Source organism: Telmatherina bonti, assembly GCF_933228915.1.
Source record: "Telmatherina bonti genome assembly, chromosome: 7".
Taxonomy (NCBI): domain Eukaryota; kingdom Metazoa; phylum Chordata; class Actinopteri; order Atheriniformes; family Telmatherinidae; genus Telmatherina; species Telmatherina bonti.
In genome coordinates this window covers 3,166,075-3,175,406 of record NC_136625.1, presented here as the reverse complement: position 1 = coordinate 3,175,406, position 9,332 = coordinate 3,166,075, and the positions used below count along the sequence as shown (strand labels likewise).

The window sequence follows — 9,332 nt, the reverse complement described above, 5'->3', positions numbered from 1 at the left end:
CTAGTCCAGGTCAGAGGTTGATTATGTCCATTTTTATTTCTGTCTATCTTTTGGTTTACTATGGGGCACTTTGCTTTATAATAATGAGAACATTATGAGTAACACCAAAATATTGACCCTTAACGTCAAGGGTTTTAATCACGTTATTACAAGACGCAAAGTACTTTCCATGCTTAAAAAGGATAAGGTGCAGATTGCTTTATTACAAGAAACTCACCTAATTGACCCTAAGCATACATAATTAAAGCGTGACTGGGTGGGGCAAGTTTACTATTCCTCTTTTAATTCTAAAAGCAGGGGTGTAGCTATACTCATTCATAAAAACTTACCTTTTGTTTTGGAAAGGATTGTAAAAGATGAAGAGGGACGATTTGTGGCAATCACCGGGATTTTATTCAGGGAAAAACTTTTAATTGGCAGTGTATATGCCCCAAACACATACAAGGCTACATTTTATTCAACATTTTTGGCCGAGGTTTCCTCTATTTGTCCCACTCATGTTATAATTGGGGGTGATTTTAATAATTGTCTAGAACCTTGTATTGGATTACAAGCCATCTAAAACTCAACCACCCTCTAGAATGATGAGAGCTACAGATGGTCTGTGCAATGACCTTGGTCTTTTTTATGTTGGGAAGATTTGCAATCCTCTCTCCAAGGATTTTACTTTTTATTCCCGTCCTCATCACTCCTTTTCTAGAATAGACTTTTTGTTTGTTTCTAGATCAATCCTTGACAGAACTCAGTCATGTTCTATCAGTCCATGTGTCCTTTCAGATCACTCATCAGTCGTTATGGAATTATTTCCACCATATTATAATCCTTTATGAAGACATTGGTGCTTAAATCCAGTTTTAATGAGTGACCCGGTATTCCTGAAATACTTAGAAGACCAATGGGATTTATTCATGTCCACAAATGATACACCTGACATTAGTACTTCTACTCTGTGGGAAACAGGCAAAGCATTTCTGAGAGGCTCCATTATCTCATTTGTTTCTGCAAAGAAGAAGAACTCTCTTAAAAAACAATTAGAACTCGAACAGCAAATTGCTAGTTTGGAGAGGGACTTTAAACAGTTTTCCTCTCCTTTGGTGCTTAAACAATTAGATGCAGCCAGATCTGCTTTAGACCAATTGCTTACTCAAAAAGCAGAAACAGCAATATTTTAAGCAAAACACAGATTTTTTGAATCTGGAAATAAACCTGGAAGGCTCCTTGCCCGACTCGCACAGGGAAAAGGCGGATCTTATGCAATATCCTCTTTAAAAGACAAAAAGGTGATTTACATTTTGAATCTATAATGATCTGTAAGGTAATGAAAGAGTCCTATCAGATACTCTACTCTTCAGAATGTGGTGATACATCAGGTCCCAGTGAAACTTTTTTCAATAAGATTAATCTCCCAGGGTTATCTGAACAACAAAGCTCAAATTTGGATGAACCTATAACAACTCAAGAGGTCCTGGAGGCCATACAGTCCTTAAAAGCTCGAAAGGCCCCAGGCCCTGATGGGTTTGGGCCTAATTTTTATAAAAAAATGGCCAAGAAAATTGTTGGTCCATTGCTAAATGTATATAAAGAATTATTAGTGAGCGGAACTCTACCTCCAACTTTGAATATGGCGCATATCTCTCTAATCTTAAAAAAGGATAAACCTTCAGAATTGTGCACATCTTATAGACCGATAAGTTTACTTGGTGTAGATTGTAAAATTTTAGCCAAAATTTTGGCGAGGAGATTGGAGGAGGTGTTGCTAATACTAGTAAAACCTGACCAGACTGGTTTTGTTAGAAACAGGTACTCCCACTCCAATGTGAGACGACTTTTAAATATTCTTCAGTTTTCACAAAACAAGAACTATAGGGTACTGGCAATTTCACTCAACGCTGAAAAAGCGTTCGACCGGGTGGAGTGGGCGTATCTTTTTAACGTTCTAAACAAATTTAATCTTGGCCCTGTGTTTGTGAGATGGACAAAATGACTGTATAATGCTCCCATGGCAAGGATCTTAGTGAATGGTTCAATATCTGATTGTTTTCCCTTGGGTAGAGGAGCCTGCCAGGGCTGCCCCCTCTCCCCTCTTTTATTTGCTTTGGCTTTGGAGCCGCTGGCAGAGGCTATAAGAACACACCCTCAAGTTTCTGGAATTAAACCTGGAAACACTGAATACAAAATATCTCTTTATGCCGACGATGTAATATTGTGTATAACAAAACCAGAAACATCCATACCAACTTTGCTTTCCATTATCAATCAATTTGGTCAGATTTCTGGGTATAAAATTAACTATGATAAATCAGAAGCCCTTCCACTAGGCAATCAGAGGGAGAGTTGGGATCCTCCAGACAGCTTCCCCTTCACATGGTCATTTGGAGGTTTTACATACCTTGGTATAAAACTCGTTTATTTCAGATTTGTACAAATTAAACTTTAAGACAATTTTACACTCGATAAAGACTGATCTAAATAGGTGGTTTGACCTCCCACTGTTATTATTAGGAAGGATAAGTTTGATAAAAATGAACATCCTCCCTAGGATTCTCTATCCTATGCAAATCTTGCCTCTTAAAATAAGCAAAACTACTTTTAATGAGATTGAGAAAAGTTTGTCAAAATTCATATGGCATGGAAAGAAATCTAGGCTTAAGATGAAGGTTCTGTAACTTCCATATGACAAAGGGGATCAGGCATGACCTAATTTACAATATTACTACTGGGCCTGTCATATCCGTATTATATCAGGATGGTTGCATTCAATCCTACACCAATCTGATCCACATATAGACAATTGGTGCTGTGAGTCTCTATCACTATTGAGTTTACTATCTTTGGATATAAATAAGTTACCGGTGGTGGTAAAAAATCAATGACGTTTTGTTTGTCACACTTAAGGTTTGGCATGATATTAAGAGTCATCTTGGCTGGAAGAACTCTTCAAGTGCATTGCAACCTCTTATTAATAATGTAATGTTTCTCCCAGGCACAGGGTATGGTATATTTCATAACTGGCATAACAAAGGTTTAAAACTAATATGCAACTTTTTTGAGAAAGATGTTTTCTTGTCCTTTAAACAAATTCAGAATAAGTTTGCAATCCCACAAAAAGACTTTTTTGGTTTTCTCCAGGTCAGACATTATGTCCAGTCCTCCCTCTCTTTTCCATGTGACCAACCAATTCTTAACCCAATAGAAAATTTTCTTCTCAAATTTAACAAGAACACCAGTTTTCAAAAGAAATTTATTTCTCTTTTCTACACAAAACTAATGGAAACTATTCCTCAGTTGGCTCACACAGCCAGGTCATGTTGGGAGACAGATACGGGGACTGAGCTTAGTGATGAAATTTGGTCGAATGCATTCATGTCTGCTAAAAAAATCTTTACTTGTAATAGACTTAGAGAAAACCAATATCGTATTTTACACAGACTCCAACGTACTCCTCATTTCATGCATAAAATTTCACCTCAAATCTCACCTTTTTGTATAAAATGTAAAAACAGAGTGGGTACATACTACCACTGTGTCTGGCGATGCCCACTTATATTAAGATTTTGGAAAAATGTTGCTACAGAGCTCTGTTTTATTTTTCATAGACCAATTCCTGTTGACCCCATGCTGTTTTTGCTCCGCCACTCATTGGAGCAGATTGTGTTGCCTGGTCAGATGGAATTATTGTGCAAACTTCTTCATATGGCAAGAAGGTGCATCCTACTTCAGTGGATTCAAGTACAGCCTCCATCTGTCACACAGTGGTACAGAGAGACTTTTAAAGTTTTTCCGATGGAACGTCTTAGTGCCCTTGTTAAGGGCAACTTGAACACTTTCTGTAAAACATGGCAACCCTTGCTGGATTACTTGCCTCAGAACATTGCTGAGATACTTTGTACAGGAGGCTCTCGTTTTCTGTTTAAAGGGAATACCTTGTAAAAACTCCATGTCACATACTATTAGGACATATTGCGCTGGAAATGCATTGATCTGGACTCTGTAATAGTTTGTAATTATTTAGACATCTGTGCTGGATTGTGTTGTGTTGAGTGTGTTTTTTAAAAAAAAAAAACTACATTTGAAAAAAAAAACATGAATAAACAGCTTCATTAAGAACTGAAACATCACAAATATTGTCATCATTCAGAAATGTAAATTTTCAATGAAAGTTTCAACGACTTTTCCCGTGTTGCTTTCTTTCTGACCGCTCTGGGCTTCCGTACCTCCCGGGTTTGGGAGGGGGGGCGGTGATGACCCGGAAGCTGATAGTTGCAGAACATCTGGTCAGCTTCACCGTCAGAACCAGAACCAGCGGCGGAACCGGAGCGATGCAGACCGCCGAGGATTCGTCGGTAAGCAGGCTGACCCGAACTGCCTGGACCCGGACGGGTTCGGTGCTGTTAGCTGCTGAAGCTAACAATTAGCAAACCGGTCAGAAGGTTCTGTGGTTCCGACTGTTCGGTCCGTAGAAGCGAGCAGCCGAACCGGACGGGTTCGTTTAAGGTCCGGTTCGCACCCGGACCTGCAGGAGTGAATGGCTGTGGAGTGAACCGGATGCAGGATGTTCAGCGGTGGTTCTGATCCAGTTGTGGTTCTGTCACCGGTCCCTCTGAACGCATGCGGCGTGACGTCATCACCAGCAAACTGTTGATTCATGGGCGCCGACCGGAAGTCACGTGGAAATGATTGGTTCTGATCGGTGTATTGATGGATCCCACCAGAACCTGGCGGTCCAAACCAAACCTGTTTCTCCGTTCTGATCAATAGTTGGATCAGTTTAGAGGTCCAGTGTTCTGCAAGGTTCTGGTCTCCGGTCGGCCCGGGGTTCTGCAGGGTTCTGGTCTCCGGCCGGCCCGGGGTTCTGCAAGGTTCTGGTCTCCGGCCGGCCCGGGGTTCTGCAGGGTTCTGGTCTCCGGCCGGCCCGGGGTTCTGCAGGGTTCTGGTCTCCGGTCGGCCCGGGGTTCTGCAGGGTTCTGGTCTCCGGCCGGCCCGGGGTTCTGCAGGGTTCTGGTCTCCGGTCGGCCCGGGGTTCTGCAGGGTTCTGGTCTCCGGCCGGCCCGGGGTTCTGCAGGGTTCTGGTCTCCGGCCGGCCCGGGGTTCTGCAGGGTTCTGGTCTCCGGTCGGCCCGGGGTTCTGCAGGGTTCTGGTCTCCGGTCGGCCCGGGGTTCTGCAGGGTTCTGGTCTCCGGCCGGCCCGGGGTTCTGCAGGGTTCTGGTCTCCGGCCGGCCCGGGGTTCTGCAGGGTTCTGGTCTCCGGTCGGCCCGGGGTTCTGCAGGGTTCTGGTCTCCGGCCGGCCCGGGGTTCTGCAGGGTTCTGGTCTCCGGTCGGCCCGGGGTTCTGCAGGGTTCTGGTCTCCGGCCGGCCCGGGGTTCTGCAGGGTTCTGGTCTCCGGCCGGCCCGGGGTTCTGCAGGGTTCTGGTCTCCGGCCGGCCCGGGGTTCTGCAGGGTTCTGGTCTCCGGCCGGCCCGGGGTTCTGCAGGGTTCTGGTCTCCGGTCGGCCCGGGGTTCTGCAGGGTTCTGGTCTCCGGCCGGCCCGGGGTTCTGCAGGGTTCTGGTCTCCGGCCGGCCCGGGGTTCTGCAGGGTTCTGGTCTCCGGTCGGCCCGGGGTTCTGCAGGGTTCTGGTCTCCGGCCGGCCCGGGGTTCTGCAGGGTTCTGGTCTCCGGTCGGCCCGGGGTTCTGCAGGGTTCTGGTTCTGTCCTTGGAACACCATGTGTGTTGTTATTTCAGGGTCCGGCTGACGGACTCGGCAGCGTCCGGGTCAAACCGGAACCGGAGGACGACGTGGAGATTGGGCGGTATCCGGTCCTGAAGAAGCTGTCCATCAGTCTCACGGACTGCAGGGCGTGGCTGGAGGGGCGGGACTTCCTGTCTGTCGGTAAGCAGGTCTCCATATGGACCGAAACAGAACTGTGGACTGGTTTGGTTCTGTAGGTTTATTTTGCTCAATGTTCCCTTCCTGGTTCTGGTTTTGTGCGTGACCTGACCCATCTCCTGACACCCTGCAGATGACCACCCCCAGCTCTGGACCCGGCACCGGCGCCAGACTGCCACCAACAGCGGCAGGAAGATGGCGTACTGCGCTGAGTGTGGGCGGGGCTTCTACAAGCGGGCCCACCTGGAGGCCCACATGCGGACCCACCGGGGCCAGAGACCCAACCAGTGCTGGCAGTGCGGGAAGACGTACCCGACCCTGATGAGCCTGGTGGTCCACCAGCAGATCCACAACCGCAGCGAGCCGTACCGCTGCTCCTACTGCGACCGCACCTTCGCTCTGAAGCGGGACTGGAAGACCCACCACCGGACCCATTCCGGTACCAAACCCTTCAAGTGCTGGTTCTGTGGGGACGGCTTCGGTGGGCAGGACCAGCTCAGCGCGCACCTGGAGGTCCACAAGGGAGAGAAGTGTTACCACTGCAAGGTCTGCGACAAGATGTTCGTTTCCTACCAGGGCTTCAACTTCCACCGGAAGTCGCACCGGAACCGCCACCTGCTGCCGTGTCCGCGCTGCTCCAAGACCTTCAGCAACCCGCAGAGCCTGAAGCTGCACCAGGTGACCCACTCCAGCGGGAAGCCCCACACCTGCCCCACCTGCGGCAAAGGCTTCAAGCTGCTGACGGGGCTGCGCTGCCACCGGCGGACCCACGAGGACCTGAAGGCCTACCGCTGCTCCGAGTGCGGGAAGTGTTTCTCCAGCCTGCAGGGCCTGAAGCTGCACGACCGCACGCACACCGGACTCAAGCCCTACCGCTGCGCCGAGTGCGGCAAGAGGTTCACGCAGTCGCCCCACCTCAAGGCCCACATGGTGACTCACACCGGCGAGCGGCCCTTCCTCTGCACCACCTGCGGCAAGCGCTTCACCCAGTCGTCCCACCTGCGCTCCCACATCACGCTGTTCCACGTGGGCGAGAAGCCGTTCACCTGCGACGACTGCGGCAAGAGCTTCACCATCGCCCACTACCTGAAGATGCACCGGCTCAGCCACACCAAGGAGAAGCACTACCAGTGCTCCTACTGCCACAAGTCCTTCTCCTACCACAACTCCTGGAGGGCCCACGAGAGGATCCACACCGGGGAGCGCCCCTTCAGCTGCCGGGACTGCGGCCAGAGCTTCATCACGTCCGGCTCGCTGCTGAGCCACCAGCGCGCCAAACACACCGGCGAGAAGAGCCACTACTGCATCACCTGCGGCGAGTTCTTCTTCACCAGCTCGCTGCTGCGCGTCCACCAGCTGGACCACACCGGGGAGCGCCCGCACGCCTGCAGCTGCGGCAAGACCTTCAAGACCCGGGGGGTGCTGCGCCACCACCTGAAGAGGTTCACCGAGCACCGGCCCGCCCAGGACTGGGTCGGCGAGGAGGGGGCCGGCGAGGAGGGGACCGGCGAGGAGGGGGCCGGCGAGGAGGGGGCCGGCGAGGAGGGGACCGGCGAGGAGGGGACCGGCGAGGAGGGGGCCGGCGAGGAGGGGGCCGGCGAGGAGGGGACCGGCGAGGAGGGGACCGGCGAGGACGGGACCGGCGAGGACGGGGCCGGCGAGGAGGGGGCCGGCGAGGAGGGGGCCGGCGAGGAGGGGGCCGGCGAGGACGGGACCGGCGAGGAGGGGACCGGCGAGGAGGGGACCGGCGAGGAGGGGGCCGGCGAGGAGGGGGCCGGCGAGGAGGGGACCGGCGAGGAGGGGACCGGCGAGGACGGGACCGGCGAGGAGGGGACCGGCGAGGAGGGGACCGGCGAGGAGGGGGCCGGCGAGGAGGGGGCCGGCGAGGAGGGGACCGGCGAGGAGGGGACCGGCGAGGACGGGGCCGGCGAGGAGGGGACCGGCGAGGAGGGGACCGGCGAGGAGGGGGCCGGCGAGGAGGGGGCCGGCGAGGAGGGGACCGGCGAGGAGGGGACCGGCGAGGAGGGGACCGGCGAGGACGGGACCGGCGAGGACGGGGCCGGCGAGGAGGGGGCCGGCGAGGAGGGGGCCGGCGAGGAGGGGGCCGGCGAGGACGGGGCCGGCGAGGACGGGGCCGGCGAGGAGGGGGCCGGCGAGGAGGGGGCCGGCGAGGAGGGGGCCGGCGAGGAGGGGGCCGGCGAGGACGGGGCCGGCGAGGAGGGGGCCGGCGAGGAGGGGGCCGGCGAGGACGGGGCCGGCGAGGAGGGGGCCGGCGAGGAGGGGGCCGGCGAGGAGGGGACCGGCGAGGAGGTGGCCGGCGAGGAGGGGGCCGGCGAGGAGGGGGCCGGCGAGGAGGGGACCGGCGAGGAGGTGGCCGGCGAGGAGGGGGCCGGCGAGGAGGGGGCCGGCGAGGAGGGGGCCGGCGAGGACGGGGCCGGCGAGGAGGGGGCCGGCGAGGAGGTGGCCGGCGAGGAGGGGGCCGGCGAGGAGGGGGCCGGCGAGGAGGTGGCCGGCGAGGACGGGGCCGGCGAGGACGGGGCCGGCGAGGAGGGGACCGGCGAGGACGGGACCGGCGAGGAGGGGACCGGCGAGGACGGGACCGCCAATGATCGTCCCACTAAGGCACCTCCAGAGAGCACCCTCGAGGACTGGACCCCTGAAGGCTGGCCTGCTAAGGGCAGAACCCCCAAAAGCCGGTGAACCAAAAAGCTGCCTGCTGAAGGCCGGATAGTACAGTGAGCACGCCGCTGAGGGGGCGGGGCCATGCACACCTGTCTCAGGACCTCCGGGTCTGGATCTAGATGGAGCTGTTTGAAGCTCCTGGTTCTGTAGTGGTCTTGCTGAGGAGCAGTTCAGGGCCGACACCGCCTAACAGACCTCTCGGCGGTCTGGAGGTTCTGCCGGACCCCGAGCCGGACCAGACAGACTCTGGGTCGGGCCGGTCCGGCCGGTCCAGGTGTGGAACTCTTCCATGAAACTTTAATGATGTCGCACTACAACTGGTCAAGCTGCTGCTGTTGTCATGGTAACAGCTAGACCTCTACACACAGATCAGCTGTTCATCAGTCTGACCACGGGGGTCACATGATCTTTATGACATCACCGTGATGGAGGTTTTCCCGCCAGAGCGAGGACAAAGCAGATATCCTGGATTTACAGCGACTCGTCAACAACTGATTTCTAACTGTAAACTCTTTGGGGGGGGGGGAATGTCAGGATGTCAGATCTTCGTTCAGGACGTCTTTGGACCCTCAGGGGAGTCATGATCTGGTCCTTAGACTCCTGGTGGTCCTGGGACTCCTGGTGGTCTTGGGACTCCTGGTGGTCCTGGGACTCCTAGTGGTCTTGGGACTCCTGGTGGTCCTGGGACTCCTGGTGGTCCTGGGACTCCTGGTGGTCCTGGGACTCCTGGTGGTCTTGGGACTCCTGGTGGTCCTGGGACTCCTGGTGGTCTTGGGACTCCTGGTG

General features: G+C 54.0%; 1 protein-coding gene across 1 annotated transcript; it reads left to right on the top strand.

Annotated features, from left to right (window-relative positions):
* Nucleotides 1–4,241: 4,241 nt before the first annotated feature.
* LOC306758076 (uncharacterized protein) lies at nucleotides 4,242–8,564 on the top strand (the record flags this gene model as incomplete). Its single annotated transcript, XM_079243292.1, has 3 exons — nucleotides 4,242–4,343; nucleotides 5,720–5,867; nucleotides 5,998–8,564. The coding sequence occupies 3 exons, from the start codon at nucleotides 4,242–4,244 to the stop codon at nucleotides 8,562–8,564; spliced, it is 2,817 nt and encodes a 938-aa protein (XP_079099418.1).
* Nucleotides 8,565–9,332: the final 768 nt, after the last annotated feature.